General features: G+C 47.6%; 1 protein-coding gene across 1 annotated transcript in view; it reads right to left on the bottom strand.

Annotated features, from left to right (window-relative positions):
- The window catches only part of Grik4 (glutamate ionotropic receptor kainate type subunit 4), a 430298-nt gene that overhangs the window by 88860 nt on the left and 316048 nt on the right, over positions 1 to 25390 (bottom strand). Inside the window, 2 exon segments of the mRNA XM_076924803.1 lie at positions 17217 to 17321; positions 18101 to 18253. Of these exon segments, the coding sequence (XP_076780918.1) occupies positions 17217 to 17321; positions 18101 to 18253 (258 nt within the window).

Consider the following 25390-nt stretch of genomic DNA (forward strand, 5'->3'; position numbering starts at 1 on the left):
GGACTTGAACTCAGATTCCATGTATTGCTTTACTGATTGGCATAGGATAGGTAGGCTTACATTGACCTTGGAGCCTGGGCCTTCCCACATGTCCCTTTGAACAAAGTGAGCTTGTTTGTTGACTATAGTCCTGAATGGAGCCAACCAAAAGGACCCACAGGGGCTCACTCATCCATAAAACAGAACTGAACGACAGAATCTATAAATATGCGACAGCTTCAGTCTAGAGTGGACCCCAAGGACCTGCGTGTTACAGCTGGTGCCGTGGGGGAGTAGTGCAAGTTTGAAGCCATGAAGCCAAGTAGGAGGTCCAGCTACCTCCCCACTCTCTTTAACTTTTGGACTATGGTCATGAGGTCAACAGCTTGGCTCCACCTCACCTTCCCTGCCATGATGGACCAAATTAGGCCCCAAGCAGCAGGTCCGAACCATGGACTGAACCTTTCAGTACTGTGAGCTCGAATGGCCCTTTTATCTTTAGACATTGATTGGCTCAGGTTCTCAATATAGTAACTGTAAGCCGATTGGTGTGATACTGTACAGTGTTCCTGTGAGCAGCTGAAGGCCTTTGCTGAGCCGTAAGCCACGGACAGGTAGAGAGCATATGATTATGTATGTAAGGTGATCAGAAGTCAGAGGATCTGGGTTCAGGTTCTACTCGCCAGTCTTTTACTGTGTGGCCTGGGGAAGTCAATTTTGCGAACTAAGGTCGGCTTAATTTCCCCACCCTTCTCCACATACGGGGATCATCTGAGGTAGTCACAGGTGTGACAGAGTCAAGGCCAATCAAATGCAAGTTCTTAATGGTCCAGTTCTTTTCTTTCTATGCTCACCCAACGTTTTGAATCATAATCATTTTTTAAAATTAGAGTTCTGAGTTCTAAGTTGAAGTTCTCATTCTGAAGGATGCTTGTGATAAAATACGCATAACCGTGTCTAGAGTAGTTAGTAAGTGTCTCTCAACCTGTGACTCTCGACCCCTTTGGGGGGGTCACATATGAGATATCCTGAATACCATATATTTACATGATAATTCATAACAGTAGCAAAATTACAGTTATGAAGTAGCAATGAAATAATTTTATGGTTGGGGGTCACCACAGTATGAGGAATTGTATTAAAAGGTCGCAGCAGTAAGAAGGTTGAGACACACTGGCCTAAAGCTTCTCCATATGGGATGGAGGCATGGCACGCAGGTGTGGGAGGACACTATGTCAGCAGATCCCAGGGATCCCAGACTTGGTGGGACAGGTGCACAACTTGACAGAGATAAACTTAAGGGGTCAGGAAAATGGCTCATCTCAGCAAACAGGAGGATGTGAGTTCTCATCTATACTCTTGTTTAAAAAAAATCCCATTGTGGCAACCCATGCTTATCATAGGGTACCACCAGGGAATCAGAAACATGCAGTTCTTTAGGTTGTGCTGTTCAGACAGCCTAGTCTAACCAGCGATTCCCCAACTCTCAGTAAGAAACCCAATCCTTACCCAAAGGACAAGAGAACCTGAAGAATGATACTTGAAGCTGACCTCGGGCTTCCACACGTGCATGCACATGCCTGTATGTACACACACCCAAATATACATGTGCATATATATATATATATATATATATATATACATATCTATATAGATATATAGATATAGATAGATATAGATATCGCATATAGTGATATATATCTCCTTGATATATATCAAGAATATAGTGATATATATATATATATATATATATATATATATATATATATATCTCACTACTAGCTCAAATTATTAAATCAGCCTCCATGATGAGCACCTGGCATACAGGAGTAATTCTTATTAACTTTCAGCCCAATGTCTCTACACATATAACAGCTGATATGACACAAGAACAGTTTGGGGTCATGAGCAAACCCCAAACCGAGAGCTGGGGTGACCTGGGGAACAATGGGAGCTGTTGAAGTCCATCAGAGGCCTTATGTGCTCAGCCACAGAATACACCTAGGTGTGCAGTGGCGCACTGGAGTGCAGAATGCTGCAAAAATCTAGAATTCTGGGACAGCAGCAGCGTCCGATGAAAAGAAGAGATCAAAACCGAGTACAGGGCGAGCTAGGAAGATCCAGGACAGCGCAGGCTTTCTCACACTTCCACTCAGTTTGTCTAATACAGCGTCTTATTGGAAGTTGGCTACAATCCATCTGTGAGTTATGAAATCAATTGAGTGGACTAACACCTGCATTTAAAAAGTGAGATCTCTATATGGAGTGGAGAAGGGGGAATTCATAAGCAGAGGTAATGAATACTGCATACATTTGTGTTTCAGTTATGAATAGGGTTATGCACGCATCCTGAATGACTCCCTGCATACAAATTATATTCCAAATATGCAAACTCACACCATCCGGAATTTGCAGGGCTTATCTGTCCACTACGCTAACATCAACACCTAGTACGGTCTGTGGATGGTGCGTGAGGTTTAATAAGTATACTGTTAATCCCCATAGACTCCTAGTCTTAATCAATCCTTGTAATCAAAGGCTATCCATCAGAACATTTGTGAATGCACTCTTGGGCATTCCTTCCACGCCACAACTCTGGACTAAACATTTTCTTATCTTATACATCGAGATGGTTCTGCTACCATCCCTATCTTACAGATAAGAAAACTAAGACTTGAGAAGATTCAGATTCAGACAGAACCACTACTGTAGTGCACCATCCCAGGAGATTGTAATTTCTCTGGCTGTGGATATATAGTTAACCATTTAGCAAATATTTGAATGGATACTTTGGCCAGCATCATTTTTCCATAAGTGTTTCTGCTTGAGAGCCCACAATCCTTTGTGTTCCCTTGCGTTTGATTATGACTTATGTACATAGAGAAGAGTATTCAAAGAAGGCCCAGGGAAGCTCAAACAGGCTACTGTGGAGAAGTTAGGCAGTGGAAGTTTGGGTTCTTGACCTGACTTTGGTCAACCCCTTCCTTTGGGCACTGCCCCCTAAAGCTACATCTTGCATGTCAGTCTCTTAGAGAGTTGCAGATCCCTGACGGGACCATAGGGTGCTCACTCCCTCCTTGGGGATGCTCACCACACTTGGAATCGTATAACTTCGTATATCATATCGGCATATCATATCATATCATATCATATCATATCATATAACGGCATATCATATCGTATATGCCGTCATCTGTGTTAAGTCCGTTTTCACCACCAGACATTAGACTCCTTGAGAGACAAGATCCCTGTCCCCCCATGTCAAGTGTATAATCAGCACTTGCTAAACAGGTGACCACGGGGAATCGGTTCTCCTCTTGTGGCTTCAGCTCCCAGGCCTAGCTTACAAAGGCTACCCAGTATACACCATTGGACTGAATTCTGAAATTCTCCTAGGCAGGTCACTCCATTTTAGTCTTCAGCGATCACATCTTGAAAGAATAATGTATCCTAGCCTGTTCCAACTCAACAAATTATAATGTGTAGTTTTCCCAAGTGCCTTGGACTGAAACTGGGAGAGAGATAGGGAGAGAGGGATGGCCTAAGAGAGGCCACAGGGGGTCAGTGGAAGTGCACCAGCCTTGTCACAAAGGCAAAGCAGGTGGCCATTTAACAGGAGCGGTGACAGAAGGAACCTCTCTATCCTATACAAGACTTCCTTGAGGAAAGGTAGTCAATGACAAATGGAAGAGATGTGAGGACTCGGGAAACACATGCAAGGACGAAAGGCAGAGCCTTTGGAAGGAAGGACACCTGTCCCCAATAAGGAAGGACTTTTGAATAGGAAGGGCTTCCCAAGATGGAGTATGCTGTCCCTGAAGGTACTGAGTTCTCTGACAGTAGGCATTTAAGTAAGACTCTCCGTCATGAGAATGTGTTTGCAGTAATCCGTTCAGAGAGCTGGTCTACAAAGCTTTCATTATGCCATCCATGATGCAGTATATATGCTATATAAGGAAGGCAAGGCCTTGCGGGGCAAATATGGGGCCTTGGACATAGCAAGCAAGCAAGCAAGCAAGCAAGCAAGCAAGCAAGCAAGCAAGCAAGCAAGCAAGCAAAAGAGCAAGACTACGGAGTGGCAAATGAGGAGAAAAGCCCTGCAGGAAAATTCAGAAATTCCTGTTGGCTCATTCCTGCTCTTATCTCCTGGCTGAGTCTCTCTATGGCTAGTGCTCATTATCTGTTGCTCTTCTGACTTATATAAAGCTGCCACACTCAGTCAAGTAGGGGCTAGTGAACCTCTGTTCCCAGGACAAATAAGTAAGGTTGCCGTGAGCTTCTGTCAGAGAATTACTATCAACCTGTCAATATGTAGCTGAATTAATTTATGTGTGTCTCTGTCTCACCTAATACAGATTGCTGATTTACCAGATCACACATCAGTGTCATAGGTCAGGTTTGAGGGAAGCTTCTTGAACATAGATTGTCTCCATAGAGCATGTCACAATTTTTCTCATGCACAGGAAGATGGAATGGCATGTCAGCATTGCATTGTGGGAGTTAGTTTAAACAGAAAAATGACTAGGGGAAACACACACACAGACACACACACACACACACACACACACACACACACACACACACTAGCACTCAATAGTCCATGAAAAAGACACTTGTTGACAATATTAGCGCTGAAACAACACAGCAGAACATTGCCACGTTCAAGCTCAGCTGGAGATGCACACATTGAGTGAGTCAAATTTTTGCCTCTCCACATGTCTGTAAAATTGTTGCAAGTATTGATATGAAGTTTGCAAAAAAAAAAGATGTCACTAAGCAGTCAAACGTGCAAATATAGATCTCGCAAATAATGAGAACCAATTAGACCTGTCCATGCTGGGCTGTTTGGCTGTCACCAAGATGTGCTCAGATTTCCAATCATGATCCTCAGCCTCTGGGAGGTAACATGAGATTTGGTCACCATCCTTCCTGCCTAAAAGCCCCAACCTTGGCTGTTCTTGGAGAATGTAGTGACAGACAAATATCGTATCCAGAGGAGCTCTGGGGTTCAGGACACCTGTGTTGGCTCTGATTACAAATGACACCCCAATGATTCACAGATGTAATGGATTCCCCAACTATCAGGGCTTCCATTGTAAAACCTCCCACAGAAAGATCAGAAGGATGACTGGGTCTTCTACCTGTTTGGACAAGTTTAAATATTTCTTTTGTCTATATCCTAATGCCTTCTATTTTTTAAAGTTATCCTCTTCCTCCTCCTCCTCCTCTTTCTCTTTCTCCTCCTCCTCTTCCTCTTCCTCTTCATCTTCCTCTACAGCCTCCTCTTCTTCCTCCTCCTTCTCCTCTTCCTCCTCCTCTTCTTCCTCTTCCTCTTCCTCCTCTTCCTCCTCCTCTTCCTCCTCTTCCTCTTCCTCCTCCTCTTCTTCCTCCTCCTCCTCCTCCTCCTCCTCCTCTTCCTCCTTCTCCTTCTCCTTCTTCTTTTCAGGATCACTAGCCTAGGCTCCCTGTGTAACTAAGGATGACTTTGAACTTCTGGTCCTCCTGACTCTCCACCTTCCACATGCTATCATGTGCCTCTATGCTTGTTTATGTGGAACTAAAGAAGAAAACCAGGGCTTTTATGCATGTTAGGCAAACACTCTCTTAACTGTAATCTCCAGACACTCCCCCCCCCCGCGCCCATGTTTTTCTGAGATTGTCTTAACCTATAGCCCAGGCTAGCTCAAGGCTTGCTTTGTAGCTCAGGGTAGCTTCAAGGTCATAGTCCTCTAGCCTTCCTTCCTGAGTATTACAATTATAAGTATAGGCCACCATGCCTGACTTCCTTTTCTACTATAACTGAAAACTTCCCAGGCTATCTTTCAAGATACCTGGGGATGATGCCCTGGCCTTTCTTACACTGATACATAACAAGGACATGGCAGTCGGCAGATAGGAAGACTCCCTTGCTCTTCTTTCTCAGAAGACTGGAGGCATGTCAACATGAGCTGCTGAGGAATCAGGGAGCTCAAGCATGCACAAGACTTTCTGTCTAAAAAAAATTATGGCCAACGAGCATGACGGCCAGTCCATACCAGCTTCATTTGTTCAACTCAGCAAGTAAGAAGTGCCATGGGAAGGCAGTGGTGCTGATACCTTGCCTCTGAGCTCTGATTCCTAGGTGTCAACTGAATTAATGCTTTCAATAAAGCATCTAGACTGGAGGAAGCTGGTCAGTCTCCATCTTGGTGCTGAAATCAGGACAGCACTGTGGCTTCTGAGCTCTTGGCTGAGAATGGCTTGTTCCTACGCCTAGCTGGGTGCAGTGCAGGCTTATGGGTAGGAAAAAGCTCTTACTTGCGTCTTACTGTACTCTTGGAAGAGGCAGGACTTGTAGTTTGGGGGCATCTGTTGCTTTTGTCTGATCAATGTTGATCATACTCTGCGGGCCTTCAGTATATTATGGCTTCTCCTAGAAGCAGCTATAATGTGGGTTCCCTCATCCCCATGTCTATCCACAGTCACCAAATCGGGGCTGAAGGCCAGAGAGTAAGCCATATGCATATAGAGAAAAGTCCAAGATTAGCAATAGAAGAAGGTAAGAGCCAGCTGGAAGAGCTGATTTCAGCCAGGCATGCCTGCCTGGCACGGGCTGGTACTCATATGCCCTCTTCCAGGGTCGTGTGACTCCAATAGGAACAACCCCGCATGTCGAGCCTTCCCTTTCCAAGGCCGTGTCCTTCTCTTTGTCCTGAACCAGATCAGAATGTCTGGGACACTCTAAGGACTATTGCAAAGACAGTGGGGTATATAGCTAGACATCTTCCATGTGAGACAACAAGATTAATAAATTGCACAGTGTAATTGAGCCCTCAACAACTGCTCATCTTGTTCTCAATAATTTTATGATACTCAAGAAGCAGAAAAATCATGATGTTCTCGACTTTACCGAGAAGGAACGTGGGAAGCGAACTTAGGAACAGGGCGTGTGGGACTTAGCCCTAAGTCTTTCTATTAGCACACATTGCCTGCCTCCTTGGGTAAGCGCCTTACCCTTCCCCAATCTACCTTACTTCTTGCTCCTGACCCACCTGCCTGGACCCCCATGCCCGCTCCTGGCTCTTGGCTTGCTTTTCATTTGGAGGAGCTGGCTGCCACAGGCTGTTTCATGGCCCTGAATTAGCAAATCGCCCTCTTCCAGTTCCCCCTTGCATGAGCTGGCTGAAGGTGGGGGGGGGGAGGGGGCGCAGGAAGTGTCTCCAGGAGCTGGCAGACTTCCCCAGGCTGATCTCAGGGAAGAGCGCGATTGGGCACATGACAAGAAACCGATTTCAAATGCAGCATTTTAAAAATCCCACTCCTCTACCCCCAAAACCAGCCCCCTGTTCAAAATCGTAAGTACCTCTTAATTTGTTTGCTGGCTGATGCTTGAGTGAGCTTGTAAGCTTCTGTGGCTGCTGAATTGTTCAGCAGAGCCGATAAGCAGGAGTCCCTGTGCTTTGGGGGAAAGAATCCGATGTGTGGGGACCAGAGAGACTGGAAAAGACAAGAAGCCCTTTAAGACACAGCCCTCAAAGCCAACTCATCGGCTCCTTGCCCTTTCCCACTTCGGGCAGCCAGGGGAACAGTCAGAACATCTCTCCTGGGAGAAAGCATCCTAGATAAAGCCTGTTCCTGTTCTGGAGTGTGGGACCTGTACTGCGTGGAGGAAAATGGAGGGGGTGAGAAATGAGTCAGTGGTTCCAGGGGCCTTTCAATGAAAACATGTAAACACTGGCACATAAAATTCTCTTGAATTAAAAAGGAAGAAATTTTTTTAGAAACCCCACAGGTCCAGGGGCTCTGTTGGCTCTGAGCTATCTGAGACCTGGAGGGCACACTTGTATGGTTCTTGCACAGTCACAATCTCCAGGCCCTGTGAGTTCCGAGACTCTCACCTATTGCCACACCCGTTCCCTGCTGTGAGTGGGTGAGCCCAGCTCACAAGTCCCCACTCCTGGAAGGACAGTGGTCAGAGGATGCTATAGCCAAGGGAGGACACTGACAGAGCCGGAATGGCGGTGACAGTTTTCTGGGTTCATTTCATGTTGGAAATGAGGCAGACACGGGTGTATGACTCTGAGGCACCGCGTACGTTCAAGAATACAATCATCCATGACTACTGGGGAAGAAAGCAAAATAGGAAAGTAGAGGACAGAAGACTCACCTGAAGGACCACACCCTTCACTCTACAAGTAAATAAAATCACTAAGGACTTTCAAACTAGCATAAGTCAGCGCCTTTCTTAGAGAGCTGGTCTAACTGACCAACAGCCCTAAGAACTGATGCCGTTGAAGGCGACGGCGATGGCTCCACACCAATTCCCTCTTTTTAGGCTTCTTAATTAAAAAGAAGCGAGTGACTTTTCAGTCACCTTCAAAGCATCCCCCTCTGAGGAGCTGCAGGACCCCCCCCCCCCCCCCCCCCCCCGAGTTTCCTCATCAAAGGCAGAGCTGGCTATTGCAGCCCATGCAAGCTCCCCAGCAGCTGGCCTGCTCTTGCAGGTCCCTCCGTCCATCCCCCAGCTGGGGAGCTGGCACTGGAGGCTGCTGATCTCAAATGGGGCTCCTGTGCCCTGAGCCAGGTCTCAGCAAAGACAGCTTCAAAGGATCTGCATATTTATGGTAAACTTCTTCCTCGAAATTGAAAATGTATTAGACGGTGACAATCACAGGATTCTCAGAGCTGCCTCTCCCACTGGCAAGCAATGGTTGTTCACTTGAGGACAGGAAGGACTGTCACAGAGGCAGCTCAGACTAAGAGGGATTTGGGAGAAACATATAGACCTGGGCAGGACCTCTCTATAAGACCATGGCATCCTCCATATTGTTCCTCAGCTGGTACATAAAGTGCAGACTCGCTGACAGAACATAGAAGGCTTTCCTGTTGTTCTATATTTGATTGTTTTTCAAGTGGGGGGGGTGGGGGTCAGGAGGTAGGGAAGGTTTCGAACCCCACCAGCAGGTCTGCTCTGATTATCTTCAGAGGAGAAACCACTTCCCAGTGGCTTCTGCTGCTAATGGCCTGTAATAAGAATTTCTGTTGCTTCTGCACCCCTCAGGGGTGCAGCAGAGCCAGGACTTCAACTGCTAACACAGGAGGATCCCAGACTTCCTGGGAGAAGGGGCAGACCTGCTTCTGCATGGGCTGCTCTCAGCAAAGATGGCAGCCGGAGAGAGGACTGGAGGGAGCCTGACTTTTGTGTCAGTGAGTGGGGTCCTGCAGGATCTTCAGGAAGTTGGCTCTGGGTTGTGTTCTAAAGAATCAGGGCAGTAGAGTCCCCTGCTTGCAAGAGTGCCTTGGACAAGCCATCCCATCCATTCTCCTGCCTCTGTTTAGAAAAGTATTGAAATCATTCCTGAAATGATCCCTTTGAATGCTAAGCTTGTCTCTGTTTTGGAAAATACATCTATCTGCTCACAACATTACTTTTCCTGGCACTCCCCAGGCCAGCCCTGTCGGTTTCTCCATTTCTGTAGAAACGGAGTCAAATGGATCAGCTGTCCCGGGAAAAACTGACCTGGGTCTAGTCTCTATGAAAAGTGTACAGGCTGAGGGCTGAGGGTATTCCTAGGAAAGTCAGCAAGTAGAGTAACTAAATGACCCCAAGGCCCAGGGTTCAGAAGGAATGCGACATCGGAAAAATAAACGCCAGAGAGCCGGCTAATGCAGGAAACAGAGGATCCAGTCTGAGGTGACTGTTAGAACCCCATGGTCTCAGTGCATCCGGTCCGCAGCCTTGTGCATTGAAGAACACCAACAACCCCTGGTTCTTCCTCGGTGAGAAAGTGGTAAGCCATGTTCTGTCGGGAACAGGTACGGCCCACTGCTCAGCGAAGGGTAAAATTAGTGGTATAAAATCAGAGTACTCTAAGGCAATTGGGGGCTGCAATTTCAGCCCCCTAAGATCTTGAGCTCTTAAGTGGAGTAGGGCTCTGCTATCCAGCGTTCCCAGCCTATGACAAAGAGTAGATCTTACAGGAAAATTTTAGGCTAATTCAGGCATGAAAAAATGAAGGAGTGCAGCAAAAGCAATCTGTTTTTACATATCTGAGGAGCTGGCAAGGAAGAGGAAGCAGACTATTCTGGAATGTTCCACAGGCTAGAGTTAGGAGACAGAGGTTGACCCAGTACCTGGAAGACTCTGAATGTTATCTCTAAAGGGGTTGCTAATTCTCCAGCCCAGATGGGCTCACAGACAGGTTGGGTGTCTCTTTTGTGTCCCAACACAAATCATCGTTCTTGCATTGGATTAGATTAATTAAGAAGCTTAAAGGTGTCCTCTGCCCCCCACATACTGGGTAAACATTGCATAATGGAAAGGCCCTGGACTCCAGAAGCTCGACCCAAACTGGGCTCTCAAGCCTGCCATTTCCTACCTAGATGAGGATGGATATACTTCTTTATCTCTCTGCCTTAGTTTTTCCACCTACAAGACGACAGAACAGCTTTCACGCCAGGCTGATAAAAGAATGTAGAAATTTAAATATATATGCACACCAACCAGCACAGTACATCATGTAGGCGACAATAAATGTGGGCTATTATTATGATGTCAGGAGAAGCCAGCTTCGCACATAAGTATAGCCATTCAAACACAGTGCCAGGCAGAGCTATTTTCAATCATCTTCCGATCCTGTGAGACCAAATATGAGGGGTTTCTACACACGGAAAGAAAACTGAGCCCACCCTGCTTGGGATACACAGCGAACTGATGGGGAAGAGGCAGATCTGCATCTTTAGTTAGGGATGTCAAACCCCAAAGGCTTAATTAGACCCTGTTAAACCATTTCCGATCCTTGGATGAAAGGTAGGCTCATCTTATTCCAACACTAACAATGTTGCTCAGGGGATGTTCACAGTCATCTCTGATCTTCAGACTGAGTTAAATGAAGGAAATTAAGGGTCTCCTAAAGACTTCCTCCTCTTCCTTCTAGCTTCTTTCAAGGAGGATTTTACCAGACAGGAATGAAGACAACACGATTGTAGCACCCCTCAGCACATCTATGGGGGGGGGGGTGTAGTGAGAACAAGCACTATGGTTTGAGACACAGAGGGAGAGACTCAGGCAGTGCTATTGACTCTTCTGTCTATAAAGAATGGGGACATGGTTCAGAATGTCCCCTACAGGACAACATACGGAGCTCATTCCTCCAAATGCACTGTAGTGGAAGCTCCCAAGATGGCAAACACTCTCCATGCAGAATCAAAATAGTAATTTTTTAAAATGGAAAAAAAAAAACCCTAAGTCTTAATTCTGAAAGACTATTTTTAAAATGGTAAAAAATCCTTTAATCAGCCACCGGTAGGGAATATGGTAGTTGTTTCAGACATTTTACCAATTATAGACCACTGGGTCCCTGCATGGTGCTTTCTAAATAATCAAAACCAGCTCTTAATAGTAGTTCTCCCAGACAGGAGAGAAAGAACAGAACCAAAGCCAAATGAAAAGATGTCATTACTAAAGAAAGCCCATCCCAGCAGGGTGCTAGAATCAAGGTGGCAGCCATCAGGGCAGCAGAGCAATAGACCCGACACAAGGCTCAGAACGGGAGCTTCAGGTACCTAAGAGCTGGAAGGGAAACCAGGCATAGAAGAAACAGAACATGGGCTTTAGAGTTAGACAAACTTGAATATAAATTCCAGTTCTTCCAGGGTCTTGGAGACAGTGAAGTGTGTTTGTGCGTGTGCGTGTGCGTGTGCGTGTGCGTGTGTGTGTGTGTGTAGGACCATGGAAGAACAGCATGGTTTTTGGTCGGGCACCAGCTAGAGATGGCAGAGACCCTGCAGGTTAAAGACCCCACAGGTTTCCCTGCAAGGGATGGCATACATTTTGCCACATTCCCAGACTCTAGGCTCCTGACATGAGGCCAAAGACCTCCACTGATCTGTGCCTTTCAGGCACAAAGGACAAGGCTCCTACTAGCCCCTCCACAAGTAGAGGGCATTACTACAGGCCAAGGAGCCTCAAGACAGATCTCCATATTAATGAGATACTTAAAGGCCAGAGGGTGTAGCCAGTTAAGCATTCCTTCCCAGAAGGTATTTAACCTCAGGTCTGCCCTGAGATTACCAGGGTATAGCTTCATCCATTTCCTGCCATGACAATAAACATTTTAAGACCATGGACTATCACTTCCTTGGGACCTTCCATGGGGAACCGTGGAGAAGGTTTTCAACTACCAAGCCACCACCTAAACTCCTGCTGACCACCTCTCTACCTTCCCAGACACAAAGGCCCAGCCACCCAAGCACGCAAGCCGAGCCAGCCATGACCCAGCCAAGCAAATCGCCTCGACCAAAAGTCTCATCCCCACAGGACCTCAGACTCTGTTTCCCACCCTTAGAGACGAGTCGAGTCCCGCTGCTTCACACAGCCCGACTTCTGCCCTGAGCTGGTGAGGAGTGATCACAGTTGAATCCCCAAGCCTCTGCCTCTCTGAGCTGCAGCCCGAGCCTTTTGGGGGGTGGGCAGATGCGGGACCACATCAACACAACAGGACCCACGCATACTACAACCCCACGTGTGTGTGTGTGTGTGTGTGTGTGTGTGTGTGTGTGTTGTGAGTATATGAGCGTATAGCTATGTGTATCCCTATACACACATTTCAATACTAGAGAAAAAGATCAGTGTCTTCCTCTAGCCATCTCTGCTTTACTGTCTTGAGATAGGCTCTCTCGCAGAACCTGAAGTCACTTTCACATTACAGTGAGGCTGACCAGCCAAGAAGCCCTGTCTCTCTGTCCTATAGTGCAGGGGTTACAGGCTTGCGTAGACATACCTAGCTTTTTAACGTGGGTGCCAGGGATTTGAACTCAGATCTGCAGGTCTGCTGTGCTCGCAGTTTCTTACTGACGAGCTGGTCTACCTTAGAAGGCCATCCTCAGGATGAGGCGAGACCTGCACAAAGCACCATGTAGAGTCTGCTACACAGAGGGTTTGCATAAGATGTCTCTCCAGCTTCTTATCCTTTCCTTTCCTGCACCAACGTCACCTTGGAAGGAACTGGGAGACTATCAGAGCAGAGGTACTGACATTCCTCCTGTCCTGGGAGAGAAGCCTAATTAGTTAGCCCTCCTTAAAGCACTTCTTCACCCTGCAATAAGCAGGGAAGGACGCCCGTCAAGAGGCGAAGATTGGGTGGTGATTGGGATGGGATTTGGGGACTGGCGCTCGGAAGCTGCATCTGTGCACGAGACACTTGATACATGGCTTCCAGTTGGTGCTCACGGCACCTGAAGCAGACAGAAAAGCAGCAGGACGGTCGCCAGACTCGCTGAAAAGCCGAGGTCAAAAAGAAGATTCTCACTATCCACTTTCCAAGTTCAGTCGGGACTGCGTGTTCCTTAGGGTGGCTGAAGGTCAAAATGACAGTTGTCTTAATGGTCACTCGTGTGGCAGATTCCATTCAGTGTTAGCTCAAAACAATGGGGTAGGGCACAGAGAGGCCAAACCAGCCAAACAACTCTGCTCATAGAGCATTCTCTTATTAGTACAGTATTTGCCAAAGGCTAGCCTGTGGTCACCCCATTGTTCTAATCACTCAGGAGGGAGCTAGCTAAACTGATTCCTTAGAACACAATGCTTTACTAAATGAAAATGCAGAGCCGTGGAACCTGGGGATGAACCTTATAAAGCAAGCTCAGTGGGTCCCCCTCCAGTGGACTCGTGTTTGAGATGCCCACTGCTCACCGCTAGTGAGCACTGCTGGTGCAGAGGTAGCCATCACATGAAGAAAGCCCCAAGGTAGACTCCTGAGTCCTGGCCAGGCTGGGCTGGAAATGGTACCTGGTGGGGGCAGGGCTGATGATGGTGACTCTTTTCTATGTTCATTGTAAAATATGTATTTAAAAAAATTCATCACTGAAAAACATTTTAACAGAAAGGAAAAAAAGGCCTGTAAAATGATATGATTGTCCATTTGCCTTTCTGATGCCATTTCTGAAAGTCATCTTGAAGGAGCTCTCACCAATAAAGTTAATAAGCGTACATTCATTTTATCAGTGTGTAATACTGATTGGATCAGTATGCTTGTTAAGGGCTCAATTCTATACAGTTCTGTTGTATTGGTTGTGGTATCGGGAATCAAGAAAAAAAAGCTACTCTACCACTGAACTTAGCCTTCTGACTCCCTCCTTTTATATATTTTTAATACCGATTTCTATCAGTTTTTTAAAAGATGTATTTATGTCCTTTATGTATTCAAATGCTGAATACTCCATTTGCATGTACACCTGCATCTACAGGCCAGCAGAGGGCAGCAGATGCCATCCTAGACAGTTATGAGCCACCATGTAGGTGATGGGATTCAAACCTGGGTCCTCTGGAAGAGCAGCCAGTGCTCATAACCACTGAGCCATCTCTCCAGCCCTGATTTCTATCAGTTTTGGAAAACATAAAAATTTTTGTTAGCTCTTTGAGAAATCCAGACAATGTGATTTGATTGCATTCACCCTCTTTCCCCCAGCTCCTCCCCAAAGCCACCTTGAGTGGCAGCTGGGACAGAAGCCAAATGAAGGCAGAGAGGGGCACTGAACCCCACCAGCTATCTGTCAACTGGAGAGTAGACAGAGAGATGGAGAACACCAGGAAGGAGGCATAGGAAGTAGGCACTTTCCTGGATCACTGGAGAGAAGAATCGAGGTCCAGGAGAGGTTGGCATAGGTTGGGCTGGGGCTCTCTGGCCTGGGTCTGCAGCTGCCTGAGCAGCCTGTCCCAACCACTCCTCCAGCGCTATGCTCTTCACACTGGGACTCCTTACTCAGTTGTATTTTTCTCAGAGAACTTAGCAGGCTGGCATAATGTTATATATGTATTTTTTTTTTTTTTTTTTTTTGCCTGTCATCTGTCCCCTGCTACAGCATATGTTGTACAAAAGCAGATCTGTCTCATCTTAAACCAGTACCTAGGAGGGAGACAGCGGTACTCAACAGGTATCAACTGGAAAGAGTGAATAAATGCTCTTCACTCAGATCCCCCAAGAAGATTGGGGCTCAGGGAAAAGTCTCCCTGACAATTTTCCCAGAGGCTGGCAGCCTACTCATTCAGGGAGGATGAGCCATGGGGCACGATTTGAGTTTAATAGTCCCAAATTGCAGCTCTCGTTCTCGCTGGATTTTTCTCCCTACATCACTTAACGCTCACCAGACTGTGAGCACTCTGAGTGTAGAGGCTACATCTGCTTTCCCCAGACCCAGTGTGATGTCTGACACACAGCAGATGCTCCATAAAAGACCTGTCGGGTAAATGAAGGAACTACCCCATGATTCCAGCTACCCACCTGACCGTGCCCCTATCTGAGGAGATGCCACCATCCCATGAAGCTCCCATCCAGAGCTGGAGGTGCTCCTGACTTTCAGCATCTGGCCTCAGAGGCCATCTCCCTTTTCCTGGGATCCTTCCTTTTCCTCTGTTCTCTTCCAAGAAGAGTAGACCCTCCAAGACATCACTGATCACCTAGAAAGAGTTCTCTGGGGCCCATGTAAGGTCAAGGGTCCCCTGTTAGATGTTGGGCGATCTGGCAAGAGATAGGGGGAGGGGGAGGGGGAGGGGGAGGGGGAGGGGGAGGGGGAGGGGGAGGGAGAGGGAGAGGGAGAGGGAGAGGGAGAGGGAGAGGGAGAGGGAGAGGGAGAGGGAGAGGGAGAGGGAGAGGGAGAGGGAGAGGGAGAGGGAGAGGGAGAGGGAGAGGGAGAGGGAGAGGGAGAGGGAGAGGGAGAGGGAGAGGGAGGGAGAGGGTTCCATGGGGGTCACCCTGGATACCTGTTGGCCAGATCTGTTCCTAGGTCCTATCCTGGGCCTTCCTTCCCAGATTACCAAGGGGTAGAATCTAAAATGGTATGTTCAGCAATTACCAAGTTTTATACATAATTTACCATAAGGTCTTGGGCTTTAGGCAAGACATACTTGGATACCAAACCAGTTCTGAGGTGACTTAATTGTTCAAGGGCAAATCAGTCATAAACCTCACAGATGATCGAGGGCGTTCCTAAAAAGTATCCATTTGGGAGATAAAAAGAGGGCTAAATCACTAAAATCTTTTACCTACAGACAACACACACAAAGAGCTGGCATAATGGTGTGTGGCTATAATCCCAGCGTGGGAGAGGTGGAAACCAGAGGGTTGTCAGGGCTTGCTGGCTATCCAATCTAGCTGAATTAGTGTGCTCTCGTCCAATAAGAGAACTCATCTCAAAAAAAAAAAAAAAATAAGGTAGAGAACTTTAGAGATAGATGATCAGCCTAACTTTATACATGCCCACACATGTGTATACATATGAATGTATACACGAACGTCATACAAAGTACCTGTTTTTTAAAGATAGAAGGTAAATAAAAGCGTCTACTTTGTAGGCTCATACTAGCAAACACATGCTATATTTATCATGGCAGAAGGCTTATGATAAGTGTTCAATATATGAGAGTAACCACCATGATGGTGCTGATGGTGACGATAAAGATAATGGCTTCTTCCTAATTCACTGGAAGGATGGCTATTCCAGCTCTACAGTGGGATGTTCCCTCATCCAACCACTGTGACAGTCAGGAGATCTTTCACATATGACTGTTTGCTACTGTAATTGGTGTCTGGCTCAGTCTTTCCATCCTCCCCTGCACTGGAGAGGCCTTGGGGATGGAGATGAGAGAGATGTTTAGAGAGACTTGGAGTAGTTGTCACAGTCTGTTTCCTCTGCTAGAGGATCAGAGAAAAGGGAACAAGAGGGTTTAATGGAGAAGGAAGAACAATACAGAAAACCAAAGTACTCTGAAGGGTATACCATCCCCATGGTGATGGAAACAGACAGCCTAAGACAAGAGAACATGGGAGGGGTGGGCTGGAGAAGAGCAGAAGAAGCAGGCTATCCCAACACAAAGAGCCATCCTAGCCCACATGGGATCCACCCTTTGCCTTAGCAATGGTATCTCTGGAGTCAAGCAGGAGTTCCAGGCTTGGAGGACATCCCCAACACATTCCATTGCTCCCAGAAAAAGAACAATCTGAGAGAATAGAGGAGCCAGAAATTCCTTTCTAAGTGACAGCCCCTTGTCTCCTCCCTTTACAAGGCACATTGGTGGCTGAGCCCATGTGGGTTGATCTGGGACCAGAAGGATGTGACGACTGAAGTCCAGGAATCCAGATCAGAATGGATGCAGCCTGCTATTTGGGGAGACACTTGATATTTGGAGGCCATTGGAACCAGAGACAGAGAAAAGGGCAAAGAGGAGACATCCACCACATTGGCAGCATAGGTAGGCTTACCTGCCGAAACCCATTCCTGGTGAACTGTAAGATTTTCAAGGCATAGTTGGACCTCTGACCTTTGCTGTTGAATTCAATGTGGCCGGTAAGACCTTCCAATTCTACCTGTCCAAGAGAGAGTGAGTTACAGCACCAAATAAGCCCCACTAGAGCTGGCCCCAAGTAACTTGCTACTTCATGCTACCTCACAGTGTTTGGAAAAATCTCTTTCATCCACTTTGAAGCCACAGAATCTGAGTGCAGGAAGAGGGGCGCCTATACCCAGTAACCCAAACCAATATGTTAACCAACAGGAGCCACCACACAGACTTGAGGTCAAAGTCAGCTCTCCCTGTTCTGTAGGCATGTGGGTAGGGGTAGGGGTAGGGTGGGGGTGGGGGATTGTTGCAAGCATTTTCCTTTTTGGGGAATCTGCTGCCCTTGGGCCTGCAGGAAGTCAGGGTACTCCTAACTCACTGCAAAAATCTAGAACCCGCCCCCCCCAACACACACCTCTCTTTAATGAAAAATGTCTTCTCTGTGAAAGAAAAACATGACTAGAGAGAAAACACTGAGAAAACCAAGCATCAAGCTAGAAGTTTGCAGGCTGAGTCTCCAGTGGGATCCTTTGTTCCAGCAACATGGTCCTCTCTCAGCTGTGCTGATTTGTGCAGGGGCTACTACCGGTCAGGGGCCAGGATGCAGCAGAATTCAGAACTCCTTTCTAGCTTAAGATCCAAGAACTATTGTCTTGGGAATAAGCTGGTCACGGGCTCTAGCCAAGAGTGTTAAGAACTGGGAACACATGAACCTGTGACCCACTCAATACATGTGGTATGTTAGCCAGGGCTGTGACCCTATCCAGCGTCCCATCCCTGAGGCTGGCCATCACCAAGCCTCCTCACCATGCGCAGGTAGTTCATGAGGCTGGTGCCATGCTGCCAGATCTGGGCTGAGCCACAGGACAGGGGCTTCACGCCAATCTCCTGGCTCCTGTTCAGCTCCTGTACCGCGGTCACCACAGCGTAGACGGCGTCAAACAGCAGGGCTGAGGACAACTGGGAGAAATGGAGAGAGAGAGGGTAGTAATAGGGAGAGAAAAGGGGACAAAAAGGGGAAGAGAGAAAGTACACAAAGGCAAATGAGGGGCATGTTCGCTGCCCTCTGCCTGCCCCTGCCCCTCCTCTGGTCTCACCCACATCTGCCAGTGGTCCAAGTGTGTTATCAAGGGCTTTGTGATCTACATCTTACTGACAAAGGCTGCTATGGCTTGAAGCATCAAGCTCTCTCTCTCTCTCTCTCTCTCTCTCTCTCTCTCTCTCTTTCACACACACACACACACACACACACACACACACACACACACACACAAATAGCAACTTCCATTGCTGCCAGGAATAAATCCACAGGATGGGAGGTAAGGTTGCTAATCTCAGGAGGCAGGAAGGAACTTGGCCACTCTTCTCAAACTTGCCCCCTCTACCAGGCTCAGGCAGAGGCCACTTCTCCCAGAAGTCATCTGTGAAACTGTTTTTTTCCTGTATGTTCCTACAGCTGGGTATGAAATACATTGGTAAGTTTAAGGTCTAAAACTTAGTGAAATTCCATTCCTATGACAAAGGTACAAAGGTAGGGTACAAAGGTAGGAGCAGGACATTAATCAGGGGAATGGTCAGGAGGAGGGCTGATCTGGAACTACAAAGCTCTCTACTTAACTCTGTGAGTCTAAATAGAGAGCTGTCTAGTTGGGCAACGGAGAAAGTATTTTATGGAAGAAGCCACATTGGAACCGAGAGCAAAGGGATCTGAGTAGGCATGGCATTGGACAGGGCAGTGGAGAGGAGACAGGCAGCTTAGAGGATGTGACCACAGGGGCAAAGGCTTGCAGATGGAAGTGAGGAGCACGCATGGAGGCGCTAGAGAAAATAAGGATGCAGTGTCTGAACGAGTTCCATCCCAGGTGGACCTCAAGTTTACAACTCTCCCAGCAGGAGAAGATACTCTAAGGAGACACTCAAGTCTCTCTCTTTGGCTGTCAGATTATTGAAACAATGCCCTCTAAGAAATTGGAATTTTTTTCCCCAAGAATCTCATGCAAGAAGAAAAAAGAGGAAGAGAAGGAAAAGGAGAAAGAGGAGGAGGAAGAAGAGGAGGAGGAAGAAGAGGAGGAAGAAGAGGAGGAAGAGGAGGAGGAGAAAGAGGAGGAGGAGAAGGAGGAGGAGGAGGAGAAAGAGGAGGAAGAGGAGGAGAAGAAGGAGAAGGAGGAGGAGGAGGAGAAGAAGGAGGAGGAGGAGGAGGAGGAGGAGGAGGAGGAGGAGGAGGAGGAGGAGGAGGAGGAGGAGGAGGAGGAGAAGGAGAAGGAGAAGGAGAAGGAGAAGGAGAAGGAGAAGGAGAAGGAGAAGGAGAAGGAGAAGGAGAAGGAGAAGGAGAAGGAGAAGGAGAAGGAGAAGGAGAAGGAGAAGGAGAAGGAGAAGGAGAAGGAGAAGGAGAAGGAAAGACTGAAGCCCTGGTGCTAGCCAGAGGAAGAATATATCTCCTATATGTCTCTTAGGAAGAAATTTCACAGATTGTCAGATCGCCTCTCATGTGAGAGTGGAGCCTGGACAGAAGAGATGGCAGGACCACACCTTGACCAGGATTGCTTACTTGTGCATGCTTATGACTACTTAAGCCTAAACCCCAGGTCAGGACCCTGGATAAACATGCAGGCAGGTTACTGGACTTCTTTGTTTCTCTTCCTGTGTGATCACATCCAGTATCTATCTCTCTCTCTCTCTCTCTCTCTCTCTCTCTCTCTCTCTCTCTCTCTCTCTCTCTCTCTCTCTCTCTCTCTCTCTCTCTCTCTCTCTCTCTCTCTCTCTCTCTCTCTCTCTCTCTCTCTCTCTCTCTCTCTCTCTCTCTCTTACTTGTCTGCTTAATTGGTCTATGGAGGGTGGGTGGCAGGACCTAGCTCATTAGAGCTGCCAGGGTCTAGGCTGTGACCCTCACAACTCTGGAAACAAAGGAGGGAAGACAGGGTAGCTGTGTTCATGTTTTTATCTTTCCTACTCAGCAGTTTCCTCCAGAAAAGAGTCATGAAGAACCTTCTTGTCTATGTACCACTGGCACTTGGCATGTGGCTGGCCCCAAAGAGATATCTCTTTCTAAAAGTTTTCAATTTTATTTTATGTGGGTGGGTGTTTTGACTTCATGTATGTCTGTGGACCCTGTGTGTACAATGCCCAAGAAGTCCAGAAGAGGTTTTCAGATCCCCTGGAACTGGAATTACAGATACTTCTGAGCCACCATGTGGGTGTTGGGAACCAAATCTCAGTCCCCTAGAAGAGCAGCCAGGTGTTCTTAACCTCTAGGCCAGCTCTCCAGCCCCTCAAGAGATAGTTTGATTTGGATTAAGTCTTGGCTGACATCTGCCTAATGAGTAAAGTCAATGTTGAGGTCTTTGTGGTGGGAAAGGCCAAGGGGGCCGGGTGGCTAGAGAGAGTAGAAACACAGCTGACTTGTCCCTGGAGATTGGACCATCCAGGCAGAGCTGTAAATGTACAGAGCCTGTACAAGAAATGAAGTCCTGTTCGGTGTGGTCAGCACTGTCCATGGGGCTAAGAAAAGCCCAGAGAGGCAGAGAGAAGCCCCTGCAGGCATAATACTGAGGTGCCAGGGGGCTATGATTGCCACGGTTGCATGATCTCCAGCCCTGGCAATCAGTTTGTTCCCTGCCCAGCCCCCTCTTGCTCATCAGAAGACAGCTTTGGGAGAAACTGGAGGACAGCATCCTGAGTGTGGTGGAGTTCTTAACCTTGTCTTCTTTCTGGCCAGGCTCCACAACACTGCCCTTCCCTTCCAGTGTGGAGGGAAGGAGGCCACAGCCCTCCAGTCAGAGGTCACATGGCATGAGATGGCAAGGTACAGAGGGAAGAGCTTGAGAGCCTCGCTCTACTCCAGCCCCTCCTTTGAACGTTGAGTGACCCTGGACGCCTCGCCAAACCTCAGGCAGGGACAGCGCATATCCATGAAAGAGGGAGAACCCGATCTCACAAATCTTAAAGGTCATCAGTTACAGGGGTTGGCAATGCTCAGGGGTCAGGCATTAGAAAACAGGAGACAGAGGATGCCCCAAGGCCAAAAAAGCAGACTGGACAGATGTTTGCTTTCCCTGTGCGGGCTACACCGAGGGCTGTGGCACTGTAAACTAATTCCAACCCACCTTCTAGCTTGCTTTATAGTTCATCTCCCTATTCTGGGATTCTCCAAATCACAGGGCTTCAGATGCAAAGGATTCTAGAGATCCATTATTGCTCCAACTCTTGTGTCCAGTGAAGAAATGAGACTCTAGGAGTTCTTCTTGCCCATGGACACACAACAAAGTCCATGCAGGGCCAGAGCTAGCCTCGGCTCATTTTTGTCTCATTGTCTTTGCCCCCCCCCCCCCAATTCATTCTTTTGTAAAGATGTATTTTCTTATCAATTCTGTGTATTTGGAGGGAGAGGTACGCGTTTGTAATTACAAGAGCCCACACAGAGAACCAGATGGTTGTGAGCCCACATGTGGGTGCTAGGAACTGAACTCATCCTTTGCAAGAGCAGCAAGTGCTTTGAACCACTGAGACATTTTCCCAACACCCCCCCCCCCTTGAGATTTACTGTTGTGCCTGGTCTTCCTGCATAACCTGGGGCAATCTTTAAGGACACAGGACACCTTCTCAATAATAAATGGGAAGTCGGAACATTCAGGCCAGGTCTGAAGGTAAGGAGGTTGAAGGCCGGAGGAAGGGAGACCGAGGGGCAACTCACTCTGATGCCTGGTGTCTGGAACACCACAGGTTTACTACCTCCTAGCCTCACTGGTTTCTGTCCTTGTGCCCATTAAGATGTGAACCATTAGCCAAGGTTGCTTGCCTAGACCCCATCCATCTGCTTCTTCCCGCTTTGTTTTGGAGTCCTCCCTCTCTCAGAGTGGTTATCAACTTCTGGCCCAGCTGTGCCTGGGCCAACTGAGTCACCCATCCCCCGCCACTGTGTAACACAAAATAGACCAGATCCCACCCACGAGCCTGAGCTGGAGCTGGAGTCTTCTGCTCAAGGCACATCTGTCTCGTAGAAGAGACTGGCTTTCTTCTCTCTCTAAACAGTACTGTTTCTGGATGTAATGCCTGGCTCTACTGCTTAGCTCTAGGCTGAGCATGGAGGTGACACCAAAGGTGACTCATTAGAGGGTGAAGGGTCTGGGCCTCCAACTACCTTCCCCTCTGCTGTGTCACACCACATTACATTGCATTTTAACTGGGTTCCTGCTACTAGCAACTGAGTGCATCCTAATCGATATAGGGGACCCAGGGATCTCCTTTCTCTCAAAGTAGTGTTGTTCAGGATCCCAAGAAAGGTCTATAACCCAACTCCTCTTGAGGTCCCTTCCTCTCCTGGAGGCTTAAGGACAGAGGAAGCCAGACACATCGTTGTCTTTCTTCCTACCATAATGGTTGCTGTGGTCTCACTGCTGGGGTGAAGTTTCCTTGGCTGCTGCTGCTCTCTCTCTCTCTCTCTCTCTCTCTCTCTCTCTCTCTCTCTCTCTCAGATATATGTGTGTGTATGTGTGTGTATGTATATGTATGTGTGTGCGCATTACATAAATACACAAGCATATATGTTCAGATGTATGTGTGCACAAGTGTATGTGTGAGTGCATGTGCACCTGACTTCACAAGCATGTCTTCCTCTGTCTCTACCTCCCTTATTTTTTGAGGCAGGGTTCTCTCACTGAGCCTGGAACTCACCAATTGTCCAGACTAGCTGTCCATCAAGTTCTAGGACTCCTCTTGCCTCCATCTCCCCAGTACTGGGGTCAGTGGTGGGCAGCACCAGCCTAGCTTTTATATGGGGTAGAAACTTGGGTCCTTTTGCTTGCATAGCAAGCATGTTGCCCAAACATCTATCTCCCTAGTCCCAGCTGATGTTCCTATTAGTATGTTATCCAAATGCTGGGAGGTCAGTGTGTGCCTGCTCCCAGTGTCCTTTTTCATCTCCAACTCCAGGGCCTCCATGATCGTTTGGATCCTTCCTGTAATTACAATTCAAGCTGGGAACATTGGGGCAGGGACCAAGTGGTTGGAAAATGGTCAGGGTTCCAATCTCATCTCTACCTTCATACAGCACTTCAGAGAGTGACATGGGTCAAGTGTCCCCAAGGGAACTGCACTTCCTGGGTCTTCTCTGAAGCTGATCCTGGACGAATTCAAGTTAACTCTCTGTATACTGGAGCACACTGTACCCTCAGGACAGTCCCCTTGGGTCCTTCATCCGGACCAGATTCCCTTCTCCTATAGGCTCCTGGCCATCTCCTAGGGCACTCACCCCATCATTCTCCCTCCTAAGAACTTACTTCCTCTCTTCACTCCTCCAGCTAGACTGCCAGAGTTGCCAGTTTCTTCCCTTCTAATTCTTTTTCCCAGATCCTCACTGCCAGGGAGTAACACTGCCATTCCAGCCAGCCCATAGGAGCCCTGCAGTTCAGCTCTCCATTCCAAGCTGTCTCTTCATTCTCTTAATTGCCGTCTCCCTCTACCGTTATTGAATAATTCCATCCTGGAAAGCATCTGGGCCATGGTGGGTTAAAAGTGGCTTCTGTCACAAAGGGTGTTGTCCTCATCTCTCCTTCTGGGTCCACTTGGGAAGGGAAGGCAGACATTTCAGGATTGCCTCTCCTTCCTGTCTACTTCTTTCTCCTCCCAGGATTGATCCGTTCATCTTTTTGAGGCCCCCGCTGCCCATCTGCGTGGATTCGTGCCTGTCTCTTGGTTTTGTCTCTGCTTAGGCTGTCCCTGTCTCTTCTAAATATTAAATACCCCCTCCCCAACTGGCTCAATCCTCATGTAAAATCCTCTTCTTTCTTGGCACCAACAGGCTGCTTGGCAAAGGAACCTTCTATTCTCTTGTTTTTATATTTTCATTTGGTTCTTCATTGTTATTTTCTTTTGAGCTGTTTTGCAAATTGTTTCAGGGAATGAAAGACTCTGTATAAATTAAGATGAATCAATTCTGACTCAGGGAGTTGTGGCTGGGTTCCCTTCTCTCCTCCTCAAATGAAAACAAGAAAATCTTCTAGACACACACCTGTAACTCACATCATCCCCAAAGCAACAAGGACTGGATTCCCAGAATCCTCTTAGATGCCCATTTGTTCATGAACCTCCCTGTAAGCTTTAACTCTGGCCCCCAAAATAATACCAGGGCAGGGACCAGTAAGATCTCATGGACTAGTTCTTACAATCTGGATTGTATTCAATGAAATAAACACTTAATTACAAACATCTGCTTTAGCCTAAATTCTAATTACTTAATCTAGCCATCTGTAATTTTAATGATTTCCCACGATTTTTGTTCTTTGCAGCATGATTAATGGGCATGGCATATGAAGCTGGTGGGCGCGTGTGTCCCTTCCCAACACTCCCTCTGCGCTGGCTTTGTCTCCAGCAGGAAGCGCATCTGTGGCACACCACTAGCCACCTGGAAGCTTCTTGGCCAGGATAGGCACGCTGAGGTTTTTTTTTCTAGGTATCTTTAGCCCAGTCCCTCCTTTGAAACCCTACAAATGAGACTCCCCACTTGGGGCGTCCCACCTGGGATCGGGGGACGGTGGGGAAGCAGGTAGCTTCTCATACAAGCCTGAAGAAGAAAAGAGAGGGGGTCGAGAATTCAGTGCTGTATAGGAAAGAGAGAAAAACGGGAAGTTACAGGGAGAGAAAAGAAAAAAAAGAGACTAGAGAGAAAACGGAAGAGAAGATGAAGAAAGGGTTGTCTGAGAAGAGGAAGGGACGAGGCATCCCACAGAGGCAAGAACCTGTGCAGCATTTCCTTAACTGAGCAAAGAAAGCCCCCGCCATGGTTTCCTAGAAGCTACTCCCTCACCTTCTTCTGGCTTGCTGCCCTGAGGAGCTGGGTTGTTTGTGGTGAGAATTTCTTGGCCTCCAGAGAGGCAGGAAGAGGCGGCCCTTGAAAAGGTAAGCTGCAGATGTGAGAAGGCTTAGAGGGATATGCAGCTATTGTGGCTGCTGCCAGCTCTCTTCCTGGCTCTTGAGGCGACTGGTTTAACACCTTCCTTTCTCTCAGAGGCCACTGCTGAGAAAAGATGGCTGCAAAAGTTCCCTCCAGGGAGAAGCTGATCTAGGCTTCCGACTTGGCTGTGTTAAAACAAGGATCTTAGA

Source organism: Arvicanthis niloticus, chromosome 26, assembly GCF_011762505.2.
Source record: "Arvicanthis niloticus isolate mArvNil1 chromosome 26, mArvNil1.pat.X, whole genome shotgun sequence".
Classification (NCBI taxonomy): Eukaryota; Metazoa; Chordata; class Mammalia; order Rodentia; family Muridae; genus Arvicanthis; species Arvicanthis niloticus.